The sequence below is a fragment of the Schistocerca serialis genome, chromosome 2 (genome assembly GCF_023864345.2).
Source record: "Schistocerca serialis cubense isolate TAMUIC-IGC-003099 chromosome 2, iqSchSeri2.2, whole genome shotgun sequence".
Lineage (NCBI taxonomy): Eukaryota > Metazoa > Arthropoda > Insecta > Orthoptera > Acrididae > Schistocerca > Schistocerca serialis.
The window spans coordinates 726,342,847-726,359,625 of NC_064639.1; the positions used below are offsets into that span (position 1 = coordinate 726,342,847).

At 43.1% G+C, this 16,779-nt stretch overlaps 1 protein-coding gene across 1 annotated transcript in view; it reads right to left on the bottom strand.

Annotated features, from left to right (window-relative positions):
* The window catches only part of LOC126456369 (esterase E4-like), a 210,112-nt gene that overhangs the window by 48,088 nt on the left and 145,245 nt on the right, over positions 1 to 16,779 (bottom strand). The window contains exons 10-11 of the mRNA XM_050092123.1: positions 16,276 to 16,436; positions 3,218 to 3,353 (exon numbers count right to left, since the gene is read on the bottom strand). Coding sequence (XP_049948080.1) covers positions 3,218 to 3,353; positions 16,276 to 16,436 — 297 coding nt within the window. The remainder of the gene's footprint in view (positions 1 to 3,217; positions 3,354 to 16,275; positions 16,437 to 16,779) is intronic.

Sequence of the window (16,779 nt, forward strand, 5' to 3'; positions counted from 1 at the left end):
CGACTCTCATCGCTGAAGACGACACGTCTCCATTCGTCCCTCCATTCACGCCTGTCGCGACACCACTGGAGGCGGGCTGCACGATGTTGGGGCGTGAGCGGAAGACGGCCTAACGGTGTGCGGGACCGCAGCCCAGCTTCATGGAGACGGTTGCGAATGGTCCTCGCCGATACCCCAGGAGCAACAGTATCCCTAATTTGCTGGGAAGTGGCGGTGCGGTCCCCTACGGCACTGCGTAGGATCCTACGGTCTTGGCGTGCATCCGTGCGTCGGTGGGGTCCGGTCCCAGGTCGACGGGCACGTGCACCTTCCGCCGACCACTGGCGACAACATCGATGTACTGTGGAGACCTCACGCCCCACGTGTTGAGCAATTCGGCGGTACGTCCACCCGGCCTCCCGCATGCCCACTATACGCCCTCGCTCAAAGTCCGTCAACTCCACATACGGTTCACGTCCACGCTGTCGCGGCATGCTACCAGTGTTAAAGACTGCGATGGAGCTCCGTATGCCACGGCAAACTGGCTGACACTGACGGCGGCGGTGCACAAATGCTGCGCAGCTAGCGCCATTCGACGGCCAACACCGCGGTTCCTGGTGTGTCCGCTGTGCCGTGCGTGTGATCATTGCTTGTACAGCCCTCTCGCAGTGTCCGGAGCAAGTATGGTGGGTCTGACACACCGGTGTCAATGTGTTCTTTTTTCCATTTCCAGGAGTGTATAATTGGCCGTACGAAAAATGGTTCAAATGGCTCTGAGCACTATGCGACTTAATTTCTGAGGTCATCAGTCGCCTAGAACTTAGAACTAATTAAACCTAACTAACCTAAGGACATTACACACATCCATGCCCTAGGCAGGATTCGAACCTGCGACCGTAGCGGTCGCTCGGCTCCAGACTGTAGCGCCTAGAACCGCACGGCCACTCAGGCCGGCAATTGGCCTTACGCACCTAAGATAATAGATTTTTACTGGTTAGCTGATGTTCATTAATAGGTTGATTAATTCTGCAGATGAGGTGCTGTAATGAATTATTGTGTTTCTAGTTACTTAAGGCAGTCAGTCTGTTGTAGATACCCACTAGTTCTGGGATTTTTCGTGCCTATTCGTGACCGTTGCTGCTCCCGTTTGGGGGTCCATGCCGAGCCTGTATTGGAAACAGCTGAGTGAGCGGGCGTCCGCTTCTGGGCGCTGTTTGTAGAATCCCACGAGGTTGCTTGGTCACATGAAATTTTATATTTTATATCCTACATTGTAGGGTGCCTACCATTTAAGTAACATGGTTGTGTGCCATGGTATCTGATTTGTTGTTGCCTGTACTCTGAATTACTTTGGTAATACCAGTCACTGCAGTAACGAAAGACTACATTTTCTCGTTAAATTTTAGTAAATTGTTCTTCAGGTTGATCATACTTTTGGGGTAAATAATTTTAACTTATTTCACTAAAAGTGTAATAGGCCATAAGTGCCGTGGTTTATGAATGTTTAAATTTTGAAGTAACTTGCTTTCATCTAAATGGTAATTTTAAAGATGTGCGGTAATTTTAAAAAAATGTGTTGATGGTTTTATTTATCATTTGTCTTGTTTATGTGTGCCAAATAAATGTTGAGTGCAACTGTCGATGGTGATGGCCTGATGTGTCACTTGGTCCAGTCCTACCACTCCACAGCCTATTGTCCTGAGCTTGTGTCGTTGTGTAAAAGTTGAATTCTATACTGTGCTGACACATCAACTATCTCATTGCACACACGCTATAAAGGTACCTGACGCTATGATGGTGGTACAAAACACATATATTAAATATGATGTATTAGAATTAATTGACTACCATGTAGGCATCCTTTTACTTGATACAAGAAATTAATTTGTCTTTATTAGGAGAAGCATCGTTAAGAGTAACTGCACGTTGTTATTTACAACACAGCATGTCATTCAAGATCTGTTTGCTGTGTAAAACGTCAGCAATATTATGTGACATAAATTTGTGCTTACTTCGTCGTTGATCGGGTAGTTACTGTTTTTTCGTACAGTCATTTCTCTGCAAATAGGGGTAGAGTGAGCTGTTTGAAATTAGCCCCAGTATAGGCCGTCGGACCCTTTGCAGAGTGTTTCCCAATAAGTAGAAACGGCTAGAGGACAAATGTAAGGATACAGAAATGTATATTACTAGGGGAAAGATTGATATGCCTGTGGGACATTTAAAGAGGTCTTTGGAGAAAAGATAAGCAGCTGTATGAATGTCAAGAGCTCAGCTGGAAAACTGGTGCTAAGCAAAGAAGGAAGAGCTGAAAGGTGGAAGGGGTGTATGGAGAGGCAATACAAGGGAGAGAGCAATATCACACAAGGGAAGGGGACGTAAATAAAGATGAAATGGGCGATATGATATTCCGACAAGAATTTGACAGAGCGCTGAAAGACCTCAGCTGAACTGAGGTCCCTGGAGTAGAACACATTCCGTCAGAACCACTGGTATCCACGGGAGAGCCATCCAGGACAAAACTCTTACATTTGGTGTGCAAGATGTATGAGACAGGCGAAATACCCTCTGACTTCAAAGAGAATGTAATAATTCCAATTCCAAAGAAAGCAGGCGCTGACAGGTGTAAACATTACCGAACTATCAGTTTAATAAGTCACGGCTGCAAAATACTAACAGGAATTCCTGTTAGGCATGGCAATGTGTTGTGGGTTTGGCGTTCCCATACTTTTGGCCTCCTCCTGTATTTCTTTCACTACATTACCCACCTGTATTACTGTATGTGGCTTTGTTATTGGTTCCGTATAGGTCTTGTTACCAGTCATAGCCATGGTTACAAAGCACTCATGGCGGGATCCTGCTGTCCAAGATGTTTAGTGAAGACCAGGTACCGTATACCTGGTTCACATATGGAACCATGAAGCGGAAACTGTTCCGACACCTGAACTCATTAGAGAGTGAATGACTCATTTTCTGGTGTTCACTAACATGCTACATTCAGACCCAATCTCCTCACGTGACGTAGTGAGGGGAATAGTGCATGCATTCTCAAGGCCTGGTAGCAATTTATATGCACGTTTTGTGCCGTTACTTCACTGTGACTAATCCATAAAATTTGTCGCCCCAACGTAGGTCGACAATAAATCACAATAACTACACTGAAATTAATTACAGTGTAACATGAATATTTGCGCGTGTTACGTTATGTGTGATTCTGTGCAAGATATTCGTGTGTCCTTACCTGAAAGTCCAGTGTCATCTTTGGTGTTGTTGCGCTCGTGCCTGTAGTGGTAGTAGTATACAGGGTACGGTGACAGCGCCGCTACACTCCTAGCCATGCGGTCGATACCTTCCAGGTAGAACATGTCTGTTAACAGCTGCAAACAGATACACCGCATGAAATTGCACGTATTGTTGTGTTAAGGGTTTCTCAATAACGGCCAGCCTATAGTTCTGTATTTGTTTTGTATCACTTTGCGGCTATCAGCCAATCAAGTTATTTTCTATGAACAATTACGATACATTTCGAACTCAAGAAACTAATTTTCAGATCCAGAATTCACTTACGGTTTAAATAGCTACAGTAATTTTTAGCCTTAGTGCTGAAACGCTGTTCATAAAAATGTTGACGATTAATGGTAACACTTTATTTTTCACTGGCACTACCACAAAGTCTGGTGCCGAACAGTTGCCGTGCCATCCTCTGCCATTGGCTTCATTCGGACGCGGTGTGGAGGGGAATGCGGGACCAGCATACCGCTCCGCCGGCTTCTGTCGGCTTCCCAGACCTCGGAGCAGGTACTTGTCAGTCAAGTAGCTTCTCAATTGGCCTCGCGAGGCTGAGTGGACCCCGCTCCAGTCCTCCCACTAATCTCTGGCAGTACCGGGTATGGAACCCGGGTCCTCCGCCGGGCAGCCGGAAGCGGTGACCACTCAGCTGATTAGGCGGATGGCGCCTGCCTCTGGCAGTGTAAATATCTGGTGCGGACTTGGCGTTATTTACTCTATAATTACTCCTCCAGTGGATCGATGTTACACGCAGTTGCACGATCTACAACAAGTGTAGCAGTGCCCTTCCAACGCATCTCAAGATGTACATCTACAGCTCGTAATGCGACGAAATGAAATAAGTTGAATAAGAAAAAGTGTTGATGATTACAATGTCTCTGTTTATATGGTGTATCTTCACATTACAATGCTCTTCAGACATGTATGCATCTCTGAAGGATCACACATTGTTCTGAGGATTACAGCTGCGATAAACCTTTACGAACTGCATTCGCAGTTTGCTAAGCTGGACTGATATCAGGTGTTGCGAAAAATCAAAATTTGTGGCGGATCCGGGCTCGAACCCAGATTTCCAGTTTATTGCTAGCTGTCGCCTTAACCACTTCGAAACTTCACAGTCAGCTGACGGTGATTAAGATTCGTAAAACATGAATCCATTTCGTAATATTTATCACAGCTGTCATTGTCAGAACAATGTCTGTTCCTTCACAAGTCCATAAATGTCTGAAGAACATTGTAATGTAAAGGTACAGACACTGTATAAACACAGGCAATGTAATGATCAATAATAATATATCTGTCTCAACGGGCTAAAGTGACGAAAAAATATCAGCCTTTCCCTATGCGGGAGTCACGAAATGTGCGAGCGTAAGGATCGTGGGCTCCTTGACATACGAAAGTCTGCATAAGTCCTGGAGGCGTACTCGAATAGCCAAAGTGGTGAAGGCGACTGCTCGCGATAAACGGAAAATCTGGGTTCGAGTCCCGGAGCGGTAAAAATTTTCATTTGTCGTAGAGAGCTGACGCCAATCTAGATTTAAAAAATGTGAGTCTAAAATAAATTTTGTGACTGAAGTCTTCCCCCAATGAACCATGGACCTTGCCGTTGGTGGCGAGGCTTGCGTGCCTCAGCGATACAGATAGCCGTACCGTAGGTGCAGCCACAATGGAGGGGTATCTGTTGAGAGGACAGACAAATGCGTGGTTCCTGAACAGGGGCAGCAGCCTTTTCAGTAGTTGCAGGGGCCACAGTCTGAATGATTGACTGATCTGCCCTTGTAACATTAACCAAAACGGCCTTGCTGTAATGGTACTGCGAACGGCTGAAAGCAAGGGGAAACTACAGCCGTAATTTTTCCCGACGGCATGCAGCGTTACTGTATGGTTAAATGACGATGGCGTCCTCTTGGGTAAAATAGTCTCCCATTCGGATCCCCGGGCGGGGACTACTCAGGAAGACGTTATCAGGAGAAGGAGAAACAAAAATGGCGTTCTGCGAATCAGAGCATGGAATGTCAGATACCTTAACCGGGCAGGTAGGTTAAAAAATTTGGAAAGGGAATGTATAGATTAAAGTTAGATATAGTGGAATTAGTGAAGTTCGGTGGCAGGAGGAACAATACCTCTGGTCAGGTAAATATAGGGTTATAAATACAAAATCAAATAGGGGTAATGCAGGAGAAGGTTTAATAATGAGTAAAAAAAATAGGAGAGCGGGTAAGCTACTACGAACAGCATTGTGAAAGCATTATTGTAGCCAAGATAGACACGAAGCCCACGCCTACCTAAGTAGTACAAGTATATATGTCGAATAGCTTCGCAGATGACGAAGAGATTGAAGAAATGAATGATGAGATAAAAGAAATTATTCAGATAGTGAAGGGAGACTTTAATTCGATAGTAGGAGAAGAAAAAGTAGTAGGTGAGTACGGAATGGGGGTAAGAAATGAAAGAGGAAGTCGCCTGGTAGAATTTTCCAAAGAGCATAACTTAATCATAGCCAACACTTGGTTTAAGAATCTGGAAAGAAGGTTGTGTATGTGGAAGAGGCCGGAGACACTGGAAGGTTTCAGATAGGTTATATAATGGTAAGACAGATTCAGGAACCAGGTCTTAAATTGTAAGACTTTTCCAGGGGCAGATGTGGACTCCGACCATAATTTATTCATTATGAACTGTAGACTAAATCTGAAGAAGCTGCAAAAAAGGTAGGATTTTAAGGAGATGGGGCCTGGATAAACTGAAGGAACCAGAGGTTGTAGAGAGTTTCAGAGGGAGCATTAGCGAACGATTGACAAGAACGGGGGAAAGAAATACATTAGAAGAAGAATGGGTAGCTTTGAGAGATGAAATAGTGAAGGCAGCAGCGGATCAAGTAGATAAAAGGGTTAGTAGAAATCCTTGGGTAACAGAAGAGATATAGAATTTAATTGATGAGAGGAGAAAATATAAAAATGTAGTAAATGAAGCAGGCAAAAAGGAATACAAACGTCTCAGAAGAGGCATCTATCACTAGGGGAGAGATAGATACTGCCTACAGGAAAGTTAAGGAGACCTTTGAAGAAAAGAGAACCACTTGTATGAATATCAAGAGCTCAGACGGAAAACCGATACTAAGAAGAGATGGGAAAGCAGATAGGTCGAAGGAGTATATAGAGGGTCTGTACAAGGGCGATGTACTTGTGGACAATATTATAGAGATGGAGGAGGACGTAGATGAAATGGGAGATATGATACTACGTGAAGAGTTTGACAGAGCACTGAAAGATCTAAGTCGAAACATGGGCCCAGGAGTAGACAACATTTCATTAGAACTACTGATAGCATTGGGAGAGCCAACCATGACAAAACTCTACCATCTGGTGAGCAAGATGTATGAGACAGGCAAAATACCCTAAGACGTCAAGAAGAATATAATAATTTCAATCCAAAGAAAGCAGGTGTTGACAGGTGTGAAAATTACCGAACTATCAGTTCAATAAGTCACAGCTGCAAAATACTAACATGAATTCTTTACTGAGTAGTGGAAAAACTGGTAGAAGCCGGCCTCAGGGAAGATCAGTTTGGATTCCGTAGAAATGTTGGAACACTTGAGGCAATACTGACCCTATGACTTCTCTCAGAAGATACATTAAGGAAAGGAAAACCCACGTTTATGGCATTTGTAGACTTAGAGAAAGCTTTTGACAATGTTGACTGGAATACTCTCTTTCAAATTCTGAAGGTGGCATGGGTCAAATACAGGGAAATACATGGAGCGAAAGGCTATTTACAATTTGTAGAGAAATCAGATGGCATTTATAAGAGTCGAGGGGCATGAAAGGGAAGCAGCGATTGGGAAGGGATTGAGACAAGGTTGTAGCCTGTCCCCGATGTTATTCAATCTGTATATTGAGCATGCAGTAAAGGAAACAAAAGAAAAATTTGGAGTAGGTATTTAAGTCCATGGAGAAGAAATAAAAACGTTGAGGTTCGCTGATGACATTGTAATTCTGTCAGAGGCAGCAAAGGATCTGGAAGAGCAGTTGAACGGAATGGACAGTGTTTAGAAAGGAAGGTATAAGACGAACATCAACAAAAGCAAAACGAGGATAATGGAATGTAGTCGAATTAAGTCGGGTGATGCTGAGGGAATTAGATTAGGAAATGAGACACTTAAAGTAGTGGATGAGTTTTGCTATTTTGGGAGCAAAATAACTGTTGATGGTTGAAGTAGAGAGAATATAAAATGTAGACTGGCAATGGCAAGGAAAGCGTTTCTGAAGAAGAGAAGTTTGTTAACATCGAGTATAGATTTAAGTGTCAGGAAGTCTTTTCTGAAAGTATGTGTGTGGAGTGTAGCCATGTATGGAAGTGAAACTTGGACGATAAATAGTTTGGACAAGAAGAGAACATAAGCTTTCGAAAAGCGGTGCTACAGAAGAATGCTAAAGATTAAATGGGCAGATCACGTAACTAATGAGGAGGTACCGAATAGAATTGGTGAGAAGAGAAATTTGTGACACAAGTTGACTAGAAGAAGGGATCAGTTGGTAGGACATGTTCTAAGGCATCAAGGGATCACCAGTTTAGTATTTGAGAGCAGCATGGAGGGTAAAAACCGTAAAGGGAGGCCAAGAGATGAATACACTAAGAAGATTCAGAAGGACGTAGGTTGCAGTAGGTACTTGGAGATGAAGAAGCTTGCGCAGGATAGAGTAGGATGGATAACTGCATGAAACCAGTCTCTGAACTGAAGACAATGACAACAACGACAACATCAACAGCAGCTACTGGTAAATCATTTAAAAATTGCAAACACAATGATGGTAGATCAAAAATGTTGCAACAGTAACTCAGCGACGGGTGTGATGAACATAGCGGTAATAATTAAACTTTCGCCACTTGAGAGGGCCCCATGGAAAACGAGTGATAGTAGAACAATGAAACTCTGTGGAAATATTTGTGAGAACATGTGGAAAAGACTGAACGAATAAACAGTTGAAAGAAACACATTTAGTTTCCACATGAGATGGTAACATGTGTTAATTGCGTGCCGCGTTTACGTTCCAGGTTACAAATATTGCTGAATGTGACGACCATCTGCATCCGCTACAGCCTGGAACTGCACTAGAGAGACCATTTCAAAATGTTCGCAGCACTTTTCGGACGGTGGGCCGTGGAAAGTTCAGCTGTCGTGACAGAGTTCGCTCGCTGCTTGAAGAGCGCACATTGCGTACAGAATTCTCAGCCATGGCAACACTAACTTCAACAATCTGTGGTGCAATTGGCCGTCGGCCTTTCCCAGGAGCAGTTCCCATGGAGCCAGACCTCTCCGTATTCCTTTGAATTGTCGATAGTAGCGAAGAGGAGCAGCACTACTGATGATTTGATAAAACATCTTTACGAGTAAAGCCCCGCTCATCTTGTCCAGATCCCTGTTGTCTGTCTGCAGTTGTAATGCCCACTGATGCTTGTGTTTCAACCCTGCATCGCCGTACTAGTACCGGCGCCTAACGTCTAGTCATGATACTAACTCTATTAACAACGCAAATACTGCTTCGCGCACTCTGAACGTCGTTCCTATGACTTTGTACACATACTGCTAATAGTTTCCAGTCTACACTGGCTGAGGAGCGAGGCTTTTATTATAACCACACTGTAGCTCAGAGGCTTCCGAAAAGACTCTACCCCACATCAGCGTACTGCACCATACGCGTCAAACAGTGGTTGGAAGGGGGAAATAATCTAAAAATACGTTTCCAAACATCTGTTACGCTGTCCGCAATTTCTGGGCTCTTTTTCGGTAATACACTGTGAACTTCACTATTCAGTCATCACAGTGCTGTTAAAACGCATATTTTGTCTTCCAGTTTTGGTAGTCGAGAAATGAACGTATCATCACTGATTCATGGAACTAGTAACGGCCATAAACTAGACGAGAAACACAAAACTAACAAGAATTCGGGGAAAAAGGAGCGAAATAAGACCAAATTTAAGCACGTTGTTATTGGGGAAGAGTTTCGAGAAGAGCTGAAGTGGAGATCCATCCTTTGAAAAAGGCGGCTGACAATGAAAGCCCTTCAAAAATAAAAAAAATAAAAAATGGAAAGGCAGCCTGTCCTGGAGGTATAGTAATTTAATTGTTGAAGTACGAAGGATGTAAAGTAGTAGAAGCGCTAGTAACTACTATTTTTTTAATGAAGTGGCTCAAGGAGATGAATAACCCCAAAAAGGATGATATGGTAGTTTACTGCCCTGTATAAGAAAGGGATCAGGAGAGATGCGAGTAATTATGGGGATATTAGTGTAGTGGATTCGGTGAGTAAGTTGTTCAGCAGTATAGCAAAGCACAGGCTGGGGAAGACTGTCCATGTCTCTGTGTCTCAATAACAGTTGGGTATTATTGCTGGGAAAAGCTGTGTTGATAACATTTTTTGTGAACGCCATATGTCACAGAAAATAATCACGAAAATTAAGATCTCCACTGTATTTTTATTTAGAAAAGGCCTATGTTTCAGTGCCAAGGAAGTTACTATGGACAGCACAGGAAAATGTTGGAGTGGATGGTGCATTAATAGAGTTGGCGAGAAGGATGTACCACCAATGCTAGGCAATTGTGAAGGTTGGTGGTAGTATATAGAAAGTTTTAAAACAAGTAAAGAAACGAGACAAGGATGTTCTATGTCGCCAGCCTTATTTAAGCTGTAATTAGAAGTTGTTCTTGGTTACCGGATAAGACAGTGAAGAAATGTGGGTGTAGCAGTACAGCATCAAAGTTTATACTCATCACTGTTTGACAACGATGAGGTACTTATGGCTCTAGATAAGAATGATGTCCTGTATCAAATGAGAAAGATAATGCATGCTTATAAGCAATGGAGACTAACAGTCAATATAGATAGAACAGAATGTCCTATTGTTGAAGCCGGCAAGGTGAGGATTCGGATTTTGAGTTTGGCTGGGAAAAAAATGTGGAAGTGTTCAAGTATATGGGTTTACTAATCGATAAAATCATCCATTGTGAAGTGCACTATCCAACAGTACAAGTTCAGTGAGGGTAGCTGTCAGATCGTTAAATGGTATCTTAAAGAGTCGATACATACACAGACGAACTAAAAAAGTAGTGCTCCGGAGAGTGATTTAAAGCTTTCTGACATATGGGCGAGAGCGTTGGACACTGAACGAGAGACAAGGGGAGAAAATGAGGCTGCTGAAATGGACAGGAGCATGAGGGCACTCGCTTTGATCGACTGGGGAATGAATACGTAATAATGGAGATAAAATGCGATGGAACCAGTCACAGATAGGACTGATGCTCGAGCATTGGTACGGACATGCCCGATAGACGGAGGAAGAACATGGCCGATGCGCTTGCTCACCTGGTCTCCGCCATGGAGAAGGAACCGAGGGAGACCGAGTGGAACGTGGAGTGGAACTATAGCCAAAGTCTATCGGGAGAAGATTTCTAGGATAAAATCTTGTGGCATCTGAGAATAGGCAACCACATGCGAGTGGAAACACCTGCCAAAGTAAAAGGTAAGTAAGTTAACATTGTAGAAGATTAAGAATAAGAAGGAAAGTTATTCTGTAACATCTCGTCGACGACGCGAGCATCAGAGACAGGTTGTTAATGTAGTGCAAAATGTCGGGGCATTGTCGATCCGGTTTTATAGGCGACAGTGCTTAGTAGGTTTAGTTCGAGCAATAATAATAGTGTTAATAAAAATGGTAATGCGATAGAAACACATTGGAAGACTGTGGGTTATGGCAGGACTGGGAATGATGAAAGCAGATGACTAAATGGCACAAAAGGGTTCAAGATTACAGGACGGAGGAGAAGATGACAGCTGGTTAAATTAGTTGAGTTGTTTTGAACCACTAGAACGAAAGCGTGAGATTATTCGAAAGATGCACTAAAATAGCTGCTTATAATAATTAATCATTATTAGCGACACACTGTTTCTGTGTTTATCACCATTATCAGGTACTTGCGAGTACAGTTTTGGTGAGACTGTTTATAAATGTGAATGTCATTTATATTAAAGCGACTATATTTTACTCACATCTAAAATGATGTGACGTTCATGTTACCACATGAGTGAACTGACTTATAATTGTCAATGTCTTATTACAAGGTAAATGACGTGAATATACTGAAAAATGTTTGCCAGTTCTACTCTTACGACGTTATATGTTTACAAAAATTATACAGATGAACAGCGATATTATTTTATTAAATAAATTTTTCACGATTATCTTTGGTTGTTGCACATGTTAATTCCGATTTATCCTTTTTCGTGTTCTAAAACTTCAATAAAGTATTTGAGGTGGTATTTGTGCCTCAATTCTGTATGCTCGTTGAATATTTGTAGTGGTATTTTCTCGTGTGTATTTAGGTTTCCAGTTCTTCAAGAATGTTCATTAGAACACATTTTGGTATCCGGTGTAGGGCATGGAGTATTTTCGATTGTACCGGCAGTGTGGTTTTGATTTTTCAAGTGTAGAAAAAAGCTCGACTGATCATTCTCGCTTTTTCTAATGTGTTCTTTATATCTGACATTAAAATTTCTTCCTGTTTGGCCAGTTTAGACACAAATACTGCCTCAATTACTTTCCTGTACTTTTAGAATACGAAGAAAAGATACACCAGAGATAATATATGCAACAGCCAAAGATAATCGTGACAAAATTTAGTTAGTAATGTATCGTTGTTCATGTGTATAATGTTTGTAAAAATATAAAGTCGTAAGTAGAGTTGTCAAACTACTATTTTCTAGAAATGTATAAAGGGCCAAACTTCCCAGCCTTTATATCTTCAAAATCACGGTTTTCAGCTAAAAAAGGGAATCTTCTTCCTGAATGGGGGATAAAGGGCTACCACACAACTTGATCGTACTGGGACTCGTTTCTGAATGGTAGCGGCACGCACACTGTACACTTTTAGAATTATATTGATTATCAATTAATAAAGCAGTGAAGATCGCAATAACAATTTTTTCAAAATTATGACCGGTTTCCGCTTTTATGGTGGCCGCCTTCATATACAACGCACCACACCGCTGTTCAGTGCACCGTATGACTACAGAGTCATATGGTGTTTTAGATATGAATATCGCCTACATAAAGGACGAAACCAAATATCATTTTTAAATAAATGATAATTGCGAACTTACCTGTTTTTTTAATTCACATCTGTCAGTCTTTCTTTTACCACCAAATCCACTTACACCGTAGACGATGTCCGTTCAAACTGTTTGTTGGAAATTACATGAATTCAGTCCACGAGATTTTGTAATGGACTACGTATAAACATTAACGAGTTTACGACGAACTGAAAAAGAACCTTGTAGTTTGAAAAGGAACGTGGATCACGGGCATTAGTTGTGGCTCTCACGATCTACTATTTTTTAGAGTGACATACCTTGCCATAATCATGCACATTTTCGTAATTTCTTTAATTAAATTTTGTGTGAGTCACTACAGTATTTTGTCAAGCAGTAGCAGCCAAACTGCAACAGGAGGCTTTTCATAAGACACGGAGAGCTTGGGCAACGCATATGCTGTGCTAAGCCTTTGGTGCGTGGTTGCTCGCAGCACGCTCAAGTACAGAGCGCGGATAACCCGAAGAAGGGCCGCTAAACAGTCATAACTTTTATTATAAGTATTAGCAATAATAATTCATTTTTATAAGTATTAGCAATAATAATTCATTTTTGATACAACAAATGCCAGGCGAAGTCTCTCAGTCATTGACCATAACTGTTACATCACTGCAATGTAGTTAACTTCCACTTTTGCTAAACGGGAAGAGTTCACCCGTTAGTACAAAATTACATAGTAGATTTTGCTGTGCACCGGCTGAATTAGCAGGCGCTTAGACACAATTGAACTAAGACCTCCGCATTGGCTATAACCATACACGTTGTCCTCTTTTGATTTAGTTACGTTTATCAAAATCAGAAGCACATTATTGTAAAGTTTATGGAAGTTAATTAAATTAAATATATCATAATGGCACCCCGATTTCTCATTTATTAATGAGAGCCACCCGAAATTGTATCTTACGCTGAACTTCACCAATTTACAGCATGCCCTGAATGGTATGAATATCATCAGAAGTCACTGCAAAACGAAGCAAGTAGGAGACTGTTTAAATGCTTGCTCGCGAGTGTAACTCAGGACCGAGCTAACCTCGTTTGCCTCCCTTACTGGAACGTTTGCTCACTATATATATACGGCTGTGTCACGGCTCGTGGGCGAAGCGTCAACTTCCGTATACAAGAGTTGGATAAACTGTAGTGGCAACACAGTTATAATTCATACCAGACTTAACTGACATTACAGGCCCTCAATACAATCACATCTTGACAACCTACCCCCCCCCCCCACCCACACACACAGATGGATGGCGTCGTACACTTTCAGCGCGCCCATGGCTGTCGATGTCTCGCAAGTATGCCCTATGGCACGGATGATGCCTTCCCTTGTGTTATAGCGGGTGTCACGAAGAGATTATTTCATTTTGGCGAAAAGATCATAGTCGCAAGGACTCATATCGGATGAATACAGTGGATGTTCCATTATCGGATTTGCCGTGTGGCGTTGTGCATTGTCATGAAGTGTAATGGGACACAGTGCAAAAAGTGACAGAGTTAACCAAACAAAAGATAGTTCTACGTCTACATAGATATTCTGAGATCTGCCCCGTACCACTACTGGTTATTACCTTCTGTTCCTCTCCCATATACAGCGAGGGAAAAACAATCTTATACATGCCTCCGTAGGAACCCTAATTCCTCGTATTTCGTCTTCGAGTTCCTTACTCGCTGCGTATACTGGAGAAATTAGAATCATTCTGCAGTCAGCTTCAGAGGCTGGTTCTCTGAATTTTCTCAATAGCGTTGCTTGAAAAGTGTGTAGCCGTCGCTATAGGGACTCACATTTGAGTTTCCGAGGCTTCTCTGTAATATCTGCGTGTTGTTCGAACATACCAGTAGCAAATCTAGCAGCCAGCCTCTGAGCTGCTTTGATGCCTTCCTTTAATCCTAACTGGTACTGATCCTAAACACTCCAGCAGTACTCAAGAATAGGCCGCAGTAGCGTCCTATATATGATTTCCTTTTGAGATGAACCGAACTTTCCTAGAATTCTTCCAGTAAACCGAAGCCGACCACAATCCTCACACGGTCGCTCCATTTCATGTCGCTTTGCAACGTTACGCCCATATAAACGACATGACTGTGACAAACACGTGGACCGTGCGGCTGGTCCCGGCGGAGGTTCGAATCCTCCTTCGGGCATGGGTGTGTGTGTTTGTCCTTAGGATAATTTAGGTTAAGTAGTGTGTAAGCTTAGGGACTGATGACCTTAGCAGATAAGTCCCATAAGATTTCACACACATCTGAACACTTTTTGTGACAAGCAGGGCAGTACTAACATTATGGATTTGTTTTTCTTACTCATCCGCATTAATTTACTTTTTTTTTTTTTACTTTTAGAGCCAACTGCCATTCATCACATGAACTAGAAATTTTGTCTAAGTCATTTTATCTTTCTGCAGTCACTCAACGACGACGTCTTACCGTACACCACAGCATCATCAGCAAAGAACCGCAGATTACTGCCCCCCCCCCCCCTGTCCGCAAAGTCATTTATGTATACAGAGAATAACAGTCATTCTATCACACTTCCCTGGAGAACTCCTGACGATACCCTTGTCTCTGATGAACACTCGCCATCGAGGACAACACACTGGGTTCTGCAAGTTAAGAAGTCTTCGAGGCCCTAACGTATCTGTAAACCTATTCCATATGCTCGTACCTTTAACAGCCTAGCCTGCAGCGAGGTACCGTTTCAAACGATTTCCGGAAGTCTAGAAATATGAAATTTGCCTGTTGTTCTTTTACCGTAGTTCTCAAATGAGAAAAGGGCAAACTGAGTTTCGCACAAGCGATGCTTTCTAAAACCATGCTCATTTGTGGACAAAAGCTTCTTGGGTCTCAAGGAAATATATTAGAACTGAGAAAATGTTCAAGGATTCCGCACTGGGATATTGGCCTGCAATTTCCGGGTATGCTCTTTTGCCATTTTTGTATATAGGAGTCACTAGTGCATTTTTCCAGTCGTTTGGGACTTTGCGCTGGCCGAGACATCAGCGATAAAAGCAAGCTAGGTAGGGAGCCAGCGCCGTAGAGTTCTCTCTGAAAAACCGAACTGGGATTCATCTGGATCTGGTGACTTATTTGTTTTCAGCTCTTTTACTTTTTTTCTCTACACCAGGGATGCTTATTACTATGCCGTCCATACGGATCAGACAATGGTATATTTGTACGTTACTCCTGCATCAACGATTTCTTGAACGTGAAATTTAAAACTTCGGCTTTTGGGTCAAATGGCTCTAAGCACTATGGGAGTTAACATCTGAGGTCATCAGTCCCCTGGACTTAGAACTACTTAAACCTAATTAACGTAAGGACATCACACACATCCATGCCCGAAGCAGGATTCGAACCTGCCACCGTAGCAGCAGTGCGGTTCCCGATTGTAGCGCCTAGGACCGCTCGGCCACAGCGGCCGGTCTTCGGCTTTTGTTTTGCTATCTTCAACTACCACACTAGACTGGTCAACAAGTGACTTTCTTCTCAGTGCGGGACAAAGGTAGCCTGCAGTGACCGTTTGTTAGGGTGCTTGAACTAGCCTCCTGCACATTCAGACACCACGCACATAGCTGTCGCCGCTCACTGCACTACTTCAACTGACCTTTCGCAGTAATCTACAGACGGAGCGCACAGCATTTGCCGCACATCCTTTACGTTACGGCATTGTTGCCAGTACTTCTTATCCAACCCTCGTAGCAGTATTAGGGGATTGGCGAGAGGTTGTTCTACTCGTAACATCCGCTCCAGATTAGCAGTACGTTCCCTAATGGTTCCGACATTTTAGCAGTTCTAGCCTCACAAGTGTGGAGCAGCACTATAATTGATCAGGTGCGCGAAGACTGAAGGCGCAGTTGGCAAGCAGTGGACTCACGTTGAGTACGTCCTCGGTAGCGGCGCTGCCAATGGAGTCGTCGCCGAAGTAGAAGGAGCGCACCAGCGGTGCGGCGCGCAGCCAGGTGGTCTCGGAGGCGCGGCGTAGCGCGGGGTGCACGAGCTGCGGGAAGTTGTCTTGCAGTGCAGCCAGCCTGGCCACTGCAAGCGAAAGATGCAACACTGCACACAAATGTTCCCGCCTGGCAGCGCCACAGCACTTACCTAAAAACTCGACATACACTCTTAATTGCAAGACAGACAGGACACATCTACATCCACGCTTCACAGGCCACTTTACGGCGTGTGGCCGAAAGTACCTGCCTGCTCCAGTCGCGAATCGTTTGCCGGAAATATGAATGTTGGTAGACCTCCGTGTGACCTCGAATCTGTCTAATTTTATCTGTATGATCTTCTTGCGAGGTATAGGAGGAACAATATATAGCTTGACTCTTTTAGAAACGCATGCTCTTGGGGCTTTAAGAATAAACTAAACCGTGATGCA